General features: G+C 52.3%; 1 protein-coding gene across 2 annotated transcripts; it reads left to right on the top strand.

Moving 5' to 3' along the window:
- The first annotated feature begins 536 nt into the window (after window positions 1–536).
- On the top strand, window positions 537–17867 carry PKIG (cAMP-dependent protein kinase inhibitor gamma). Of its 2 annotated transcripts, none has more exons than XM_039728184.1 (4): window positions 537–694; window positions 6122–6189; window positions 15534–15709; window positions 16910–17867. In XM_039728184.1, the coding sequence occupies exons 3-4, from the start codon at window positions 15559–15561 to the stop codon at window positions 16987–16989; spliced, it is 231 nt and encodes a 76-aa protein (XP_039584118.1). In that variant the 5' UTR covers window positions 537–694; window positions 6122–6189; window positions 15534–15558; the 3' UTR covers window positions 16990–17867. The 2 variants fall into 2 exon arrangements, with proteins under 2 accessions (XP_039584118.1, XP_039584119.1); XM_039728185.1 differs by having other exon boundaries at window positions 551–694; window positions 6125–6189.
- Window positions 17868–18814: the final 947 nt, after the last annotated feature.

The raw sequence follows: 18814 nt of genomic DNA on the forward strand, positions 1-18814 counted from the left end.
AGAGGTGTGTGTTTTACATGGGGTACTTCCTTTGCAGCTTCCCCTTTAATCCAGGTGCTGTCACCAGCCAGCTCTGCCCTTCACCCCAAATACAGGTGAGCTGAAGTACTCCTGGGTTTACTCCGTGGGAGGCAGTGGAGCAAGAAGCACTCCAGAACAACACAAAGCTGGGTTTTTCTTGGGAGGCACTTTCACCGAGGGACAGCTGTGGGACAGCTCAGCACGGGGTGTGATGGTGTCTCTGGCCAGGCCTGGCGGAGGGGATGAAGGGTGGGATGCAGGTGGGAAACCGGGGGGAGCAGCAGGCAGGAGGGAGCGCCCGGCAGCACAAACCCCAGCGCTGAGCATCGAAGGGAGGATGCTCGGGCTCACGCAGCTGCCGGGGGATGGGGTTACAAGCCGAAGCTAAACAAAGATCGCTGTGCAAAGGAAACGGATCCCTCCTGTAAGGTAGGAGCCGAGCGGGAGCTGCTTGACATCATCGGGCAGAGCATTGGATTACAGCAGGAGGGACTGGCTCGAGGGGAGGAGAACACGCCCCTTGGCCCCACAAGTGCAACTTCATTTAGCAGCTCCCAGCAGAAGGAAAGTGCGAGTCTGGAGCCGGCGGCGGGGCTCCTGGGCGGCTCGGCTGGAGGGCAGGAGGGCGCGATCCAGCGATCCCTGCCTGGGCGCGGGGCTCGGAGCCGGGGCTGTAAGTGGGGCTGCGCTGGGGCGAGGGGCTGGGGCGGTGGGTGACAGGGACACCTGCCCGGGAGCTCTCCTGCCACGAGCGGGCTCTGAGGGGAGACACGGTGAACTTTTACCCCCCCGAGTGCCAGCAGCGAGGGCTTTGCTGCCGGCAGACCGCGGGCTCAAAAGGCAGAGCTGCATCCCGGTTCCTGTGCTGCTGGCAGGGAGAAGGCGCCGATGGCAGGGAGGGAGCCGGCGGCTCCTCCGCTCGGGAAATAACGCGGGTCAGCGCTGCCGCCACGGGCTAGCAGGGCTCAGAGCACGGAAACCACAGAGCACCGTGGATCAGTGACCCCCGTGGGGATTTCTGGCCTCTTTTCCAACATTCATTGTGAGCGGTGTGCCGAGGGAATCCCTTCCACGCTGTGCTCGCACGGGAGCGGGCGTGCTGGAGGTCCGGCAGCGCTGGGAGGGAATCCATCCATCCATCCATCCATCCATCCCTCGGGATGCCAGGAGCCGGGCTGCCCGGCACTGCCCTCGCAACTGCACCAGCAGAGCTTTCGGAGAGTGGCAGCAGGAGCAGGCTCGGAGCCTCGCTAGCATCCGGCTTTCCAAGCAAATGTTTGAAAAGGCAAAGACTTGGGATAAAAAAAGAACTGCTGTGCGGTGGTATTCTCAAGAGGCTTTGCAAATTCCTCCACCTCGAAGCCGTGTGTCTTTCCTCTCTCTGGATTCCCCGTAGCAGCTGGTGGCGAGCCGTGGTGGGGAGCTTTCACATGCATGCAATGCCTTGGCCCCAAAGGCGTGTTTGGGAAATTTCCCTCTGCTTGGAAGGGGTGAATGGTTCTGCAGATCAAGAGCCAAGTGAACCCAGAGGCAATGGCCTGGGTGGCTGTGCTGGTGACTCAAACTGGGAGGAGGACAAGCTGGGGTCAGTGAGCACAGCCAGACACAGCGGGGCTGCTGCTGCAGTGCCAGGGTGAAGGGACATTTGTGGGGTGGGTACGGCTCAGTTGGGTGGCTGAGGCTCTCCCGTGGGGACAGCCCCTCGAGGGTGACAGCCCCTCGAGCTCTGGGCTGTTTGCTCGGCGTGCCTGGCTTGGTTGGTGTGGGGCAGTGCTTGGCTCCAGAGACTCTTGGATGGAAAGAGCCACCCTGCTAATGTGTGGCCACCCAGCCAAGAAATTGCCACCTTTCAGCTCTTGTGAGCAACGGTGTTTCAGAAAGATCCATGAAGAGATCCTCAATGGCTTCATTTGTTTATAGTGTGGATTCAGGTTAAAAGGCCATTTATAAACACGGATGTACCAATAGAACTTAATGTACCTTGGGCACAGAACACAGCACTGAGTCCTTCAGACAGAATTCCATGGGATGTGAGCACCCCATGCCATCGTTTTGGGGGACACTTTCCCCAGAGTGTAGCCTGAGATGCCTCAGAGAACTGGAGACCATTAGCTACAGTACATGGGCAGCTTGGTGATGAAGAGATGAAACCCAGGAATGTTCACAGCATCTTCCAACCACCTGGCACTTCTGTACCTGATTCTGAGGGGTGTACAGGCTCATGATGAGCTTAGATGAGGAGTTGTGCTTTTTCCTCTCATTCCAAAGAAAAATCAATGTACTTTTGATCCCATTCAGAGGAATTCCCACAGGCACACAGCCTTGCCACCCAAATTAACAATGGAAGACGTTTTCCAAGCTGCTAACATTTCCTGATCTCCAGCATTTCAGAGCCAGTTCCTGCAGCACACTACTGTGCATTAATGCCTTCAGCCTGTCTGGGCACCCAAGCACCAGCCTCATTCCTATTTGACATGGGTCTCACACAAAGCAGATCATTTCCCTGGGCTCACACAGGCCTGTGGCAGAATGGGGGCCAGACCTGCAAAGCCATAAGGAACAGCAGAAGCTTCAGCCTGGCTTTTTGTTTGCCTGTGTCACCCTGTTCTGATTGCTCCAGTTTTCACATTCCAATTATTTCTCCACACCCTTAGGGGTTTCTTTAATGTCACCAAAGCTGTTTATATGGACTGAACTGGAAAATAAGTTTTCTATCACAACTTCCATTTCTGAGAGGATGAGAGGGGAAAAAGCCCACTGCTTCTAGCTGTCTTCTGCTTGTGACTAGAAAGAGACAAGTCATAAGGAAAGCTGCTCCCCAGGCTTGCCAGCAGCCAGCACCAGGCAGGGAGAAGGGAAGGTTCATGTGTTCATGGGCAGTCTTGTCCCAAGCTCCTCATGGTGGCATTTAGGGAGGCTGAGATCGCTCCAGACCTTGCCTGGAACCTGCAGCACAAGCAGGAAGAGCAGCAGTTGGACTATGAACTGCCCTGGGCCCCACTTCAAAACTCTCACTCTCTGAGCCTGAGGGAATATGTACTTTACACCAGTCATTTCTAGTTTCCACAGCGAGTTCCCCAGCACTTCCCCTCCCAGGAGAGCCCAGCGAGGCCGGGTGCTCTTTGCACAGCTCCTCCATGCAGGGACATTGCCGGTCACAAACCCTGCTGGGAACTCCCTGGCGGCACCGAAATGCCATTTCTGTTGATATTTGCAGTGACGTAATAAGCCAAACATATCCCCAGCAGAGCGTCACCAACTTTACTGGAGTTACTGTTGCCACAAAGTGTAATTAATCTGTGGTGCTCATTGCCATGAGATACCAGTGCAGCAAAGAGCTCCGAAGGTATTTTAATGGCTATCAGGTAGTTATCTCAGTAACAAAACAATCCTGGCTATGATTAAGAGGATATTGCATTGTAAGGGTTGTAACACCTCCTGGTTCAGACTCATTAGTGACTTATGAAAAGCATTCCATTACAATTAGAGGTTTTCTTGTCCGTCTGAGGCCGGGGATGCCAGCTGCTGCTGGAGACAGGGCACTAAATGAGGCAGTCTGGCTGCTGTGGGAGGACCAGGCTGCTGCCCTGCTCAGCCATGCATGCAGCCTGTTGTTTACCCAGCAGCCAGGAGACACAGGCACAACCTTCTCTCTGCTGCTGTCACCTTGCTTGAAACCAGGAAGGATTTCCTCTCTGGATCAAAGCAGCACCACAACAGCTGTTGTGTAGAATAGTCTTGAATTCTGCCAAAAAAACATTCTGGGGTGGGTTTTTTTGGAACATGCATTCATTTTGAAGCAATGCTGAGAGAACTAAGGTTGTTCCATGTGTTTGCTCTTTTTGGGTAACAGCTGATCACCATGGAGGGAATCTGAACCTCAAACATGTGCAATCATGCACACTGAATAGGACAAGAGAAAATGGTCTTAAGTTGCACCAGGGATGGTTTAGGTTGAATATTAGGAAAAATTTATTCTCCAAAAGGGCTGTCAAACACTGAAATAGGCTGCCAAGAGAAGTGGTGGAGTCACTATCCCTGGAGATATTAGAAAGATGTATGGATGTGGCACTTGGGGACATGCCTTAGTGGTGGACTTGATGACCTTAAATATATTTTTCAATCTAAATTATTCTATAATTCTATGCTGATTCCCTTGTAATTCATTCCTGATGGGCTATGGATGCTTATCTAGCCAGTGAACATTTCCACTAGGATCTCAGAATAATCCATGGTACCTTGATGTGTTCCAGGACTGAACTGCAAAACAAAGTGTTCTTTAACAATTCACTGTAGCCCATCCTTAGGTGGCACCAATCCTTGTGCCACCATTAAAGTTGCAAACAGCCTGGCCTTTGGGCTGAGGGGCCTCTGGAGCTCTGCCCATCACCCTGGGAGCAGCAGGACCAGGTGAGCCAGAGGAGGATGAGCCCTTGAGGATGGAGCAAGAGGGTCAGCTTCAAATCTTCACACTCCAAATGCCCAAGCAAGGGCTGTGGGGAGGAACACATAGGTAGAGCCAGGCCTGCAGGCTTGGAAAGCCAATACCAGCTGCTAAAGAGATTTTCTCTCCAAAATCAGCTGGTTTTTGAGAGAGAAAATGGGGGTTTCCCATCATGTCCCATCACGAACAGGCTGCTCAGTGACAACTTCTACTTCAGAGCATCATTGCTCCAGTTTACTTTAAGCCTCTCTTGGCAGAGGCCCACGTGTTTTGAGATATTTTGCAACACTGCTGAAGTGCTGGAGGTTTAACTGTTTGGGCAGAGTAACACACAAGCCAGGGCAGGAAGGCAAAGGAGGAAAATAAAGACTTGTGGATTTCCAAAGCTGTGTTTCTTCCTTCCTGCTTTTGTTTGGTTGTTTGGTGCCAGAAAAGGGCAGTGCATATTCCCAGAGTTGTGGGAATACTGTTGCTTTTCCGGTCCAGTGTTTCCAGTAAGCACTTTGCTATAAATGGGGTTAAGACTAACAAAAGTTTATTGTTAAATCCCTGTGTCTTTGTTTAGCTCCTGTCATGATCATAATTAGCATTTTCCACTTCTGCAAGCCTGTCATCTGCAGAGCTGAAAGTGCTTTAAAATATTTGAAGCATCTAACAGGGGGAGGGAGTATTAATAGCTCCATTTAACAGATGGGCAAACTGACACATGAAAGCAGCAAGTGCCCTGTCCTTGAAGCAGGGCCAGAGCCAGCAAGTAGTCGGCTCCAACTACAAAGTTTTGAAAGTGGGTCAAAAAAATAAAGAGAAAGGCTGTAGATCTGTCCCAGTTTGGAAAATGATGGGAAATAGTTCCAGTCACAGTGGTACTCAGCCCAGATGGACCAGACAGATGAATTGCTGCATGAGCTACTGCTTATATGGTTAAGTGGCTCATCTCTTGATTTCTGTTCTGCTAACATTTGTCCCTGGGACAAAGGGAAAAACACAGTCCATGATGTTCCAAAATAGTCAGAAAGCTGAAACAGCTGCTAAAATAAGCAAGTGTCCTGTTGGCTGGGCTCTGCAGGTCAGGGGATTGCAAAGCACCCACAGATGTTGAGGCCACAGAGGAAATGTCTTTGAGCAGGGCCTGGGGACAGCAGGAGGAGGCTCAGCTGTGCACAAACAGCAGAGACCCAGAGAGCTGGACACAGACCCAGCAAAGCGACCAGAACCAGATTAAACTTCCCCTTTCACCTCAGGGAAGCTGATAAAGGAGTTTCACTTCTTTAAAGGGCAGCAGGGCTGCAAACCAATATTCATTTATAGTCTGGAGGCAGCTGCTGTCCCTGCAGGGCAGGGCAGGACATGAGCTGTGCCAGTGCTCCCAGCACCTGTGGGAGGGCAAAGAAAGAAACAAAACCAAAGAGGACTTCTCTGTGTGGACTTTCCATGTGCTTTAACACAACAGCCCGAGTCCATTAGCACAAACCCCCCTGAGGAGGTGCCATATGAACAGAACATCCCACAGCCCCTGGGATGTGCTCCAGCTGGGCAGAGCCCTGCCACCCCTCTGCTATCCTGGTCCCAGAGAGTGGGAAGAGCAGCTGAGCTTATGCTTCCCAAAACAAGCACAGAAATTGTTTTCTTACTTTTTTTTTCCTTCTTCTTTCCCAGAAGCTGTTGTCCTGCTGTGCATGAAGCGTGTTTGAAGTCATGTCCAGAAGGAAAGTCCTCTAAATCAGGTAGGAACTCACATTATGGCTCATAAAGCTTTTATTCACAGGGAAATATTGCAAACAGAAATGGGTTTTTTCCTTCCTGTAGCATTGAGTCACTTGACCTCCCTCTGTATTCTGAACTACTAGATGATAGAAAGCTGCTAAGAGGAAAAAATATACCAACAATTCTGCCATAATGACTTTCCTGCTGTATTATCCACACCTCACACCATGTCCTTGTACCAAGCCACGTTTCAGCTCTGACTCCAAGCAGCCCCAGTGCCAGTTGTGCTCCATGGCCTCTCCCTGCCAGCCATGGGGATGTGCTGAGCAAATCCTGCCAAAGGCTGGCCAGATGCTCTGCAGGGGGATATTGTTTGCCTGTCCATAAGGATGGGAGTTCTGTTCTGCATGTGGAGTCAGCCCAGCAAGATCCAGGGAACCCCCAGAGCTTAATCTTTCACAGCTCCTGCATAAATGGCAAGTCCCCTCTGTGGTTTCACCTGTGGCTCCTGCACTCGGAGCATCCCTCTGCCTCAGATCACTGCTCTCCCTTGTCCTGTGCTGGCCCTTGCACAGAGCTCCCAGGGCTGTTTTGGGTGAGCTCTGCAGTGCAGGATCTCAGGACTGTTTGGTGCACACAGACATCCCTGCTCTTGCAGGTGTCTCAGAGCAGTCCATCTCCTGCAACCTGCACCTTCCCTACATGTGCTGCAGACACCCTGTGTCCTGCTGTGCCCAGGCTGCACATGAAATACTTGGCAATTGATTTTACTGGGAGCTTTCCTTTCCTGAGACTACAGCTGGCAGTGATCACTGAGCATCCCCAGGGCAGTGCTACAGGCACCTCTCCAGCACCACTTCAGCTCAGCTTTGGATGTCACATCCCTGGGAACTCGGGCAGAAAGATTTACCCTGCCTGCAGGAAGGATGAGGAGCTGCTGTCACTTGACACAGCTACAAGGAGACAGAAATCCATCACAGAAGTCTTCAGCAAAGGAGGTGTGCAGGCCTGCAGAGCTTTCCCTGCCCAGACAGGGGTCCCAGCAGGGCAGCACAGCCAGAGGGGCTCCTGATTCTGTTGGGCAACAGAAGCCATGGAGCCACCTGGAGCCTCAGCCACCCCTCGCTGCCAGCCTGCTCTGAACCCCAACACTTCCCTTTTCTGGGGGAATAGCACCAGAAGCACCATCCCAGCCACCAAAGACAGATCTCCCTTTCACAGGGAGATCCCCTTGTCACAGCCAGCACTGCCCTGTGCCAGGGTGGGGGTCCCACCAGTGGCTTTCCTTGCAGTGGAGCAGACACACAGGGCAGCCAACTCCAGGGAGCAGAGCCAAGCCTGGTTTTGCTAATCAGCTTCATTCTGTACTGACACTCTTAAGAGGTGCCCTGGTTAATTTTAGGCACCTGGGAGCTGCCAGGGCTGGCACCCCCAGGAGGCTTCACAGCCTTTCTCTCAGCCCCTTGCACTGCTCTGAGTCAGGAGCACTCTTTGGATGCTGGATGCAAATTCCTGTGGGATTGTGCAAGCCCCACCGAGGCAGAGCCAAGGCAGGTGGCTCTCAGCTCCAGGCACCCTGTGCTGAGCAGAGCTTCCCCAGGCAGCAGCAGCCAAACCTGCCCAGTTACAGCCCTCACAGCTCCTCTTCCAAGCTCCCCTCCCCAGTCGTGCAAGCCCTGCTTTCCCACAGCAGCAGAGCTCAGCTCCTCAGATCACAAAGAACAGCTGGACCACATAGCTCTGTTTCATTTTAGGCAGAAAAATAAGGACTCATCCTTGCTTACCTCTGTCCTTGTAGAGACGTCTCCCCCATCCCAGAAAGAGCTACACCATCCAAGGCTGCTGTGGCTTTGCCTGCCTCTCATATGTGACAAGGCAGCTGTGCTAGCAAATAGCCCCAGCTGCATCTCCTCAGCACTTGTTTGACTCCTCCTTACCCAGGGAAGCCTGCAAGGTATTGGGGAGCTTGTGCTGGGGTCGAGCATCCCTGGGCCAGGAATTCAAGTGGGCTTTTAGAGGGTGATGTTCACTCAGAGGTTGGTGCCTCAGTGTGGTCAGCTCTTCTGAGCTGTGGGGCTGCTGGGGATTCTCCAGCCTTTGAGGGGGAATCCAGCTGGGACTTTTCTTCATGAACAATGTGGAGGAAGGCAGGGAACCCAAGGCTGAAGGGGATCTCCATTGCACAGGAATTCACCCCGTGGCCTGGGTGTGACAGGGTGATATCACAGCGGGGAGGATACAGGGGACCTGCCTGCCACAGCAGCTGTGGCACTTCTGCAGCCCAAGGGCCCCTGGTCTGTGGCTTGTCTGCTTTGTAGCTTCAGGCACAAGCAGGTCTTCCACACAGCTGTTTGTGTAAAAACACATTGACACATAAAAGCAAATAAGAAAGAAATGGTGAGAAGATAAAAGTAATGAAGAAGGGACTCATAGACCCAGACTCCTTAGAGCTTTGAGAGGGTCCCTGCAGGGGACAGAGGGTCCCGTGGGTGCTCATGGCTGCTCTGGGTGAGCATGAGGAATTTGGCTCTCTTCTCTCTGCCCTGCAAAGCCACAGCTCTGTGTCCATCCAGTACAATCCTGCCTTGGGGGGGGTGAAAATGGGCAGGGAGAAAGGTGCCAGCCTGCCATGTCCTGAAGGCCTGCTGGGGCTCAGCATGCCCTGTCCCCACTGTCACCCATCCCTCAGAGGCATGTGTGTCTTTGGGAGGGAGCTGAACCGCAGTGCCCAGATTCATTAGCACCTTGGAGCTGAGAGATGGGAAAAACAAGCTCGACCTGGGAACAAAACAAAAATACAACTGCTGTCACGGCAACTGTCTCCAGATGCACAAAGAGACCAATTATTTCCATTAATCAACTTAGCTAGAGGCTGCAGAAGAGGCTTAAGCTGCATCAAGGCTCAGTAGTGAGGGGAGGGAGGAGCAGAGGGGCTCCATCAAACAGCAATTCTTCCCGTGGTGGAATATGGTGATGTTCAAGGGTGCCAGGACAAGAGAAGAGAGGAGAATCTTGACTCCGTGTTTCAGAAGGCTGTTTTATTATATTATGATATATATTATATTAAAATGCTATACTAAAACTGTACTAAAAAGAATAAAGGATCCATCAAAAAGCTAAAAAAGAAAAGAGAAGAATGAATAACAAAGGCTTGTGACTCTCAGAGTCCAATGCAGCTGCATCTTTGATTGGTTATTAAGTAGAAACAACTCACATGAACCAGTCCAAGATGTACCTGTTGGTAAACAATGTCCAGACCACATTCCACAGCCATCAGATAGTTAATTGATTACATTTCTTTTCCGAGGCTTCTCAGCTAGAACAAGAGAAAAATCCTAGCAAAGTATTTTTCATAAAATATCATGGCTACAGTGGAGGATTTTTGGAACAGATTCTCAGCACCTGTGCCTTGGGAGAACTGACAGAGAGATCCCCTGGGGATGCAGGCTGGCAGCACTGCATGGGCAGAGCTGGGCACTGGGCTGCCTTCCTGGTGGATGGATGGATGGATGGATGGATGGATGGATGGATGGATGATGGATGGATGGATGGATGATGGAGGGATGGATGGAAGGATGGATGGATGGATGGATGGATGGATGGATGGATGGATGGACAGACAGGCAGCTCTCTCCCACCATCACCCACACATCCTGATGCTAACAGGAGGCCACTGGGGCTGAGCATTGCCCTCCTGCCTCCCTGAAGCTCCCCTGGGATCAGAGCAGAGCCCACAAGGACTCTCCCTGCCCCATGCCAAGGGTCAGCTGAGGTTTTGAAATCCGGACCATTTCTGACGTCAGGGGGAAGGCAGGCAGTGCCTGTGAGGATGTGGGACAGCAGGAGGTGCCTTGGGACAGTGAGGGCTCTGCAGTGGGGGGCTGTGCTGAAGGCCAGGAGGGAGGGGAAGGAGTCTGGGGAGCTTGGCAGAGCTAAATACAAAGTTTGTGAAGTCATAGAGGAGTCAGTCTAAGCCTAATCTTAAACACGGGGCTGAGCAATTGGTTATCAGTTCCACAGGCATTAAATGATCTTTATACTGTAAAACCAGGCCAAATGAAAAGAAGGGATCTATTTGTGGACACTGAACCTCAGCTGTATCTGCTCTCCTCCTGAAGGAATTAAAATTTTCCAGCAAGTCCTAGAGAATGCTGGAAGCTCTGTTCCTGCAAAGCCATTGCAGTGGCTGGAGCAGCTGGGATGTCTGTCCTGGCTGAATTTATCATATTTAGTGTAAGAGCCTGAGGGTGCAGAGTTATTACAAGGAATCCCACAGCAAAAACTTTCCATAAATATGGATGTGCCAGACCCAATGTGATGTCTCTTCATCACTCAAGGCTGGTGAGGCTTTTCTGTGCTGTTCTTGCCTGGACAGAAGCTGCTCAGCACAGGAGATGGATGTGCCCTGGTGGGAGATCAGGCTGCTGCCCTGCTCCTGCCTGTTCTCTCACCAAACCAGGAAAGCCAGAGCTCAGCAGTTTGGAGCCAGTTCTGGCCAGTGGGATCCATCACCACCACCACACTGTGCAGAGCACAGGGCCAGCAGGAAAGCAGGGCAGCTCTGAGTCTGGTGCAGACCCTGCCACCAGCCTTACACAGCTTGTTGCAGCCAGACTGGGCTCCCAACAGGAGCATCCTCATCCTCAGCTGCATCTTCAGCTCAGTTTCTGGCCGTGGATCTGAGCTCCTGCATGGGGATCCTGAGACATAACAAGGCCTTTACAGCACAGTCACAAAATACCCCAATGACACCATGACAGAGCTCTTCCTCTTTGAGGTACAGCCCCTCACGCATGTTCCCAGACAAGACCCAGTGGAAAATTTGCTGAAATTCCAGCTGGATATTGTCAGACAGTTGGTGGAAACCCCCTGACCTGAAGTGCTGGCTCCAGCCCTATGGGATATTTTTTTCTCCTCGCTGGATGTGACTCTCCCAGCAGGAAACCTCACAGCAAACCCACAGGGAGCACAGAAATCCCGGTGCTTCCGTCTTTGTGCTCTACCAGGCCCCCCTCTTTAGTAAACCATCCTACACTGTAAATATTTTAAAAGCCCAGCAGGGCTGTGAGTGTGTTTTGCTGTTGTTATGGATTCGGCCCCAGTAGGAGAGGTCTAATAATAGTCCCTGTACCCTGGAATGAAAGGGCAAGGGGCACTGCACAATGTGCAGAGCTCCAAGGAGACTGCACCACTTCGTGCCTTGGCGCTGGGATGTGATGCTTGAGCAGAAAAAGGGGTCAGGTGCCTGCTCCCAAGCAGAACTTGGGAATTTCACTCCAGAAATATGGCAAGGTTTGTTCAGCTTTGGGGCTTTAAAACTCCAGAAGTTTGGAGAGTGTTAAATCCACTGGTTAAATCCACCAAGCAGGAGGGAGAGTGTGTCCTGGGCTGGGCTGTGGGATGAGGGAACCATCTCCAACCAAAACCTGCAGCTGTGGTCCCAGCTGCCACTGGCAATGGGCAGCACATGGCCAAGGCTGGGCTGCAGCATCTCAAACAGGACTGTGCCAGGGCTCCTGACCTGGGAACCCCCTGCAGCAGGCACAGGGAGGGCTGAGGGTGTCCCTGGCCCTGCCTCAGGTGTCCCAGGGCTGTGCTGGCTGCCCCAGGGGACAAGGATGTCCCAGCAGGCGCCTGAGCTGCCTCGTGCCTCTGGATTGTGCAAGAACAAGGTGAGAAGGCTGAAAAAGGGGCAGAGCAGGAGGCACAAAGCAGGCAGGGGGAAATGGCTGAGTTCAGCCCAGCACCAGCACCCAAAAGCAGCCCTTCCTAGCCATTAGAAGTTTAACCTAGACAAGGGATAGATGCAGGATCGTGTGAAGGGTGTTTCCATGAAACTGGAGTCAGGGCTGGGTGTGACTGTACACCCACCCAGTCCCAGGATCAGCCCTGGACACTGCTGGGATGGCAGAGCTGGGGCAGGGCCCTGGGCTGAGGGTCACCTGCCAGGTGTGCCCAGATCACTTCTGACCTTGTGTGCAGGAGCTGTTTGCTGCAGTCCCTGACATCCGTGCTGAGAAGCAGGCAAGGGGACACAGGAATTAAATACAGGCTTGTCAGTGGAACCCAGTGGGACATGGAGCTGAGCCAGAAGAAATGCCTCAGGAAGAGAAAACATTTAACCTTTTGATTTCTTAGCACCCACCTTTAAAGGGGCTACGAAATGCCCATTTAGAATGAGCCCCAGAATGAGTAGGGCTGGTTCAGCTGCAGCCCCAGGGCTGAGCCAGCTGCTCTGTCAGCTGCTGGGTGATTTCCCTGGAAAATGCCAGCAAGCCCACTTGCAATCCAACAGCAAAACCACTCAGGAAGTCGAGTCCCCACCAGCAAAGCCAAGACTATTACAACACAGAATTTTTAGTACTCACAAGACACCACAGAAAAATAAATCTGAACCAAACAGCAGGCTTGGCAGATCCAGGCACAGGAGCAGAGGCAGCTCTGGGGACGTACCTGGTGTCAGTGGCAGCTTGTGAGGGGCTTCTTCTCTTGTGGCCAGCTGCCCCAGGACAGGCAGCACCACGTCCCCGTGGCAGAGGGGACATCCTCCCTCCAAGCAGCAAACTTTGGAGGGATGTGCAACAGGCAGCAGATCCCAATTTCCCTGCCCCATCCCAGCAGGCTGGCACGCTGTGCTGAGGGCACAGGGGCTGTTTCTGTTATCACCAGCAGCAGAGGAAAGGGAGGGCAGGAGAGGCCCCTCTGGGGACAAGCTGAATCACCTCTGAAGAGCCCTGGAAAGCTTTGCACGTTGTATGTGTGTGCCATGGGATTATTCCTGCAATGCCTGGCAATAGCAGGCCCACCTTCCTGTCCAGGGAGAATGAAAAAGCAAAGGTGGGCAGCCAGCAGTGATGCACTCCCTTTGCACCCCTGCCACCCTGAGTGACTGTCCGCAGTGACACAGCCTGAACTAGGTAGGCAAGAGGGAAGACAGATCCTTTGCAGTTCCTGGGAGATGTTAAAAGCAGTTACTGAGTGAAAACCCACAGAACTGGAGGTTCTGTGCCTGGAAGCATGGAAATGCTGTTTGAAAAATCAGGTTTTCCTGTCACAATCGAGGCAGCTGCTCCCATCACCCTCTCAGCCCCACAGCTTCCCGGAGGCGGAGGCTGGAATCTCTCTGCCAGCGGGGAGGGATCTGCCTGAGGGTTTTGAGAGCCACCCACCTTGAAAATCCCGGAGGAATTGCTCAGATATGAAAGTTTCGCTGTTAAATCTGCCTGTCTCTTTGCTCGGAGAGCCGGAGGCAGGAGCCCTCCCAGCCACGGCAATAAATAAATCCCCTGCGCCATCTCCCGGCCACACGGTCGGGACCGGAGCTGCACACTTGCTGCCTTTGCTTTTGGTCAGGATGGCATCCTTTTCCCCTGTGAGGGCACACAGTGACTGGCACAGCACTGCCCTGGCAGCCACATCCAGGGACACCGGGAGAATGCTGATCCCTGGGGCTGGCTCGGCTCCCCAGCCTGGGAGAGCTGCTGCTCCTGCCCCTGGTACAAGGGCAGCAGGACTGGAATGGCTCTGGAATGGCCTCGCTGCTGGAGATGGACCTGGCCTTCTCTGGCTCCATTCCAGGGAAGCCTCCCGAGTCCACATGGGCTCTCCCTGGGGCTGCAGAAGTCAGCAGAGTCTGGGCTTCAGTGACCTGTGAGAGCTTGCCTGGGAACGCTGGATGCTTGTCCTGTCCTGGGGAAAAGGCACTTTGCTCACTGAGCTCATCCAGAGTAGGTGCCTTATCCCAGGAAAGGCACACCAGGGGTGGAAGGAGGGAAGATGAGGAAAAACACCTGGAGCATCTCTTCCTGGGACAAAGGATGCAGCTTTTTGCAGGGCTCATTTAACAGCAGCTAGATGCATGCAGAGGAGGCAGGTGTTCACAAGAATTGTTAGCTTTGGGGAAACAGGATCTTCTGCAAGATCTGGGTGGGCCAAGCCCCACATCCCACAGGACCTGGGGCCAGCACTCCCTGAGCTGGCATCCACTCTAGGAGAGGAGTGCCCGGGGCTACCAAAACATGCTGGGTTTCCATGGGTTTTTGGTTACTGCACCCTGCTCAGCTCAGGAACAGAGAGAATCTAACCTCTTTCATCCCAGTTATTGCATCTTCATCTGCATATCCTTTCTACTGCCACAACATTAAAGTGAGGAGTGTGATTCCTGTTCAGGCTGGTGCCTGAATCTGCCAACAGATTTCCCTGGCAGGGAAATCAATATCAAGCAGGATTTGTAAAGGAAGCTGAGCAAACTCCTCTGTGGGCCATTAACTCCAAGGCACAAAAGCGAGTGAATGTGCATTAAATGTGCATGAATTTGTTTTCACTGCACACGAGCGTTTCTAATCGGGGCCTGCTCCAAGCACTGCCAGCAATCAGCAGGGCTAGAGGCACATTTTACAGTGATCAGAGGCACAGATAAGACAGCAATTAATTTTTTAATTCCACACAGTAAAACAAACTAAGTGCCAAACAGGAGCAGGAACTGAGAGCTCCAGGTTTCCTGTGCAGAGGCAGTGTGTGCTTGCCAGCTCTGTGCCCTGGAGCCAGGATGCCCACAACACCATCCCTGCTCCCTGCACTCTGTGTGCTGTGCTAGCAAGGGGAACCAGCAGCCAGAATGAAAACCCAGCAAGTTAAGGATTCATCAGCTGCACTCAGAGCTGGCTCACAGCAGAGCTCGCATGTGACAAGTGGCTGCTCCGGGCCTTTCTTCGTGCTGTGCACTTGGCACTGGCACAAGTCTGGAGTGAAGGGATCCAAATGTCTCACAAGGGCTGATTTTCACATGGTAAAGTGTTTATCTCACAGCAGTCCAGCCTAATGCTTCTTCAGTGACATCCAACAGCCAGAGGAGGCCAGTACTGCTCCAAGCCCCGTCCCTATAAAATACTCCCTGCTCCCCCAAGTTCCCAATGGGTATCCATCATTTCCCATTACAAATTCAGGTTGGATCACCACCCCATCCCCCAAGCAGTGAGCCAAATTTGGCCTGGGTTCAAAGCTCCAGTGGCATTTTGAGAAGGAAGCAGGGCTTTCTCTGTACTTTTCTAGGGAAAAGCTGCTGCAAGCGACCTTGTGTGCCCAAAGGAGAAGGCTGGAAACCCACAGGAGAGACAAACACCGTGTCTGCCTTTGCAGGAGGAAGGCAGAACAAGTCAGACATCTGGCATGGGTCCTTCCTGCACAGTGGGTCACCTAGCATGGTGTTCATTGCCCCACATGAGGGAGGTGATATCTGACATTTCAGCACCTGCTGTCCGAGGAGCTGGAGCAGAGTTACAGGCGCTGTTCTCTCCTGCTGTAACCTAGCCTGGAGGGAGCCATGCCGAGCCCCCTGGGCCTCACAGCTGTGTTTTCTCCACAGCATTTTGCAAGTGAACAGAGATGCAATGGAGGTAGAGTCCAGCACCTACACTGACTTCATCTCCTGCGACCGGGCTGGCCGCAGGAACGCTGTCCATGACATCCAGCGAGAGGCCACCACCATCAGCATGCGCAAGCTGACCCAGGACATGGGCGAGCTCGCTGTCGAAGGAGCAGGTGAGCTCACACACACACTCACCTGCAAGCCCAGCAGCTCCTGGCACAGGCTGGGAGGGCAGCACAAATGAGCAGTGCTGTCTCCGGGAGCACCACGCTGATGCTCAGGAGGAACATCTCATTCCCCACTGCTCATTCAGCGCCTTCATGCTCATGTGGTGGGAGACTCTCCAGGTCAAGGGGTGCTTGCAGTGAGCAGAACCATCCCTGGTTCCTGGCACTGCATGCTCCAGCCCAGGCCCTTTGCTCACAGGTGTTTAAACAAGGCATGCACTGACCAAGACCCTTCCCAGAGCAAGTTACACATCAGTTATACCTTAGGCTTTATAAAAATAATGTATGGGCGGGTTGTGGTTTGTTTTTTCTGTTTTGGTTGGTTGTGAAAAAAATCAACCTTTAAATAGTTCTGCAGTATTTCAAGCAACAACAGAAATAACTTTCACACCAGCAGCCATCTCCAAATCCCCCCTTCAGCCCAAATGTGGCAGCAGCATCACCCTGCTCAGTGTCTGCTGGCCAGCAGGCTGAGAGGAGCACAACTCCTCTGTCCAAAGCTGCCACTCCATTTCACTAATTAGCAACACAACACAGACTATCACTGCAGAAGGGAAACTCAGTTTTCCCCCTTACTTTCTTAATCTCTAGCCTACAACCTGTAATTATAAAAACACTTTAAAATACATTCATTACCCCAACTGTACTTCTTTCAGCATGACCATACCACCATCCACCCATCCATAGTAAGCACAGATTGGAGCTGCTTTACCAGAGCAGCTCAGGCAGCTGCCAGGCTGTCAGGAATACAGTTCTGGAACACTTGAAAGTTGGGTGAGTGCACATCCCTGCCTTGAGGCTCCCTCTCAGCATTGCCAGGTGTGTTGGGAAGTGTTTGTACTCCAGGAATGTGGAGGGAGAACCCAATACTCTTAATCATAGAATCATAGGAAATGGTTTGGTTTGGAAGGGACCTTAAAGACCACCTGCCATGGGCAGGGACACCTTCCATGAGACCTCCCAGTCCAATCCCGCCTGGCCCTGAGCACTCCCATGCGACCAAGTATCTGGTCACAGGAGGGTAGTGATAGACCTTCAGGCAAAAATCTTTTGTCTCTTTGGATGAAATCAGCTATAGCAATCACTTTTGGCTTGTGTCTTCAGCGGTGTGTAACTGTGCTGTCTTCCCAATCCTCCCTTCTGCAGAAAGCCAAAGAGATGCCAGTTCTTCTGACAGCGACCCTGGAGCAAGACCAAAGGGGCAAGAAAGCAGCCCCTCCCCCTGAGAGCAAAAAGGGTGTGGGATGGGCAGGAGGAGGGCCTTGCTGTGAACGTTAAACAAGAATTGATTGAATCTCTGGACAAAAGCCAACCTGGAGCAGCAAGTTGTCTGTCAAATGCCTCTGCTGGAACCGTGCTTGTGTAGGGAGACATGAGACACTTGCAAGGACTGGCACCTCCAAAAGACTTCTGCCCCCATCCCTGATGGTTTTGAGCAACACTGCCATGGTTGTAGTGATATGAGCCATTCTCAAGATGCCTTAGCTGCAATTTTCTCTTAGGGGAAAAACAGTTTCAGTAATAATAGACACACGAGATTTTCCTGTCCAAGGTACCTTCCTCCTTTGCAGGTTTAGACTATTATTTATTCCGTTTCCATAGATTAGAAATTTAGATTATTGGTTTTTCTAAGCCTCACCCTCATCTGCATCTTAGACCTGGCCTCTGGATTGTCCTCATTGCCCTCGTCAGGGTGGGCAGTGGGGAAAGGACCCGACCTGTCCTGCTGCCCTCACGTGAGCACGACTCACCTGTGCTGCTGCTGCTGCTGCTGCTTAGCATCAGGAAAGGACCAAAGCACAGCTCTGTGGGGACGAGCCCCACCTGGAGACCCAGCAGCACCAGCCACTGGCATCTTTTTCTTCAGGTTTTAACACTTCAAGATGTTATTAAGGGGAGGGGAGAAACATTTTGCTGGTTTGACTGTTGACATTCAGGTTTAACTTTGCAAGCTGTTAGCTGAGATGATCTCTGGTAGGATCTCACACCCTTCTGTCTTTAAGGAGACATGTTTTGTGTTAAAGATGGTTTGATAAAACTACATAAGCTGTTGGAATAAATGACACAGCCTTCAAGTACTGAAGGTGTTTTTTTTCTGCCTGGATGTTTCTTCTTCCTTTGTTTTGCCTTCAGCTGCAGGGTGGTTTCATGGGGAGACACGGGGCTGTGCAAGAAGAGTCCCCTGAGTTTGGTCTGTGAAACCCATAGGTTTGCAGCACACAGTAGAGGCTGATGTTGCTGGGCACAGATTATAAAATTCTGTCCCAAATTTCCCAGGTTTTCTGCCCAGGAACCAGCAGGATTCAGTGGGAAGAGGTGTTTTCCCTCTGCAGCACAGAACTGCAGGAACATTGCTGGTGTTTCACTGATCCCAGTGGAGCAGCCTGATGGGACTGACCACCAGCACAGGGACAGGGCAGAGCTGACCTGGGAAACTCTTCACTGGTGACAAATCACCTCCCTGGCAGCCTGGAGAAGAGCTGAATGTTACAAGTTTGAGATTTATCAGCCAAAGCAAGGCCATAAATCAGCAGAGAATGGCTGCCAGACAGAGGGAGAATTGTCTGTGAGAAGTGATGGCCATGGGGTGAGCACAGAGGTGTCCACAGCTCCAGCCCCCACAGGAAACAAGGATTTGGCAGCCAGGCAGTGGCTGTGGCTGCTGCTTTGGCAAAGGGCTCCTGGGCTGGCTGGGTGTCACTGCAGAGCCATGCCTGGATAGCAGCCAAGAGCCTGCTCCCACTTCCCGTGCCCAGGGGCAAACCAGCAGGGAGCTCCTGGACCTGGCTGACTGCACAGTTGTGTCTTTGAGCCCCATTTCCAGCTCTCCTTGCCACAGAACAGTAATTTTGGCTCCTGCTGACACACACGCAGAGCTGAAAGGCAGTGCAGAAGGACTGAGCACCACATAGACCTCCAACAGTCAAATGTGGGCTAATCTTAGCTCTCCCTGGTCAGAAAATATCTGTTTCAGAATTATATTTAGGCAGAGGAGTAGGGACCTGCTGGCCAGCTTCTCTCAGGGGATGGGTGAGAGGCATCAGGTTCCCC

Source organism: Passer montanus, unplaced genomic scaffold, assembly GCF_014805655.1.
Source record: "Passer montanus isolate IOZ18808 unplaced genomic scaffold, ASM1480565v1 scaffold64, whole genome shotgun sequence".
NCBI lineage: Eukaryota > Metazoa > Chordata > Aves > Passeriformes > Passeridae > Passer > Passer montanus.

Coding starts and splice junctions, on each gene's coding strand:
- PKIG (XM_039728184.1), top strand. CDS start 15,559: ATGGAGGTAGAGTCCAGCACCTACACTGACTTCATCTCCTGCGACCGG. Junction 15,710..16,909: donor GCTCGCTGTCGAAGGAGCAG/GTGAGCTCACAC, acceptor TCCCTTCTGCAG/AAAGCCAAAGAGATGCCAGT.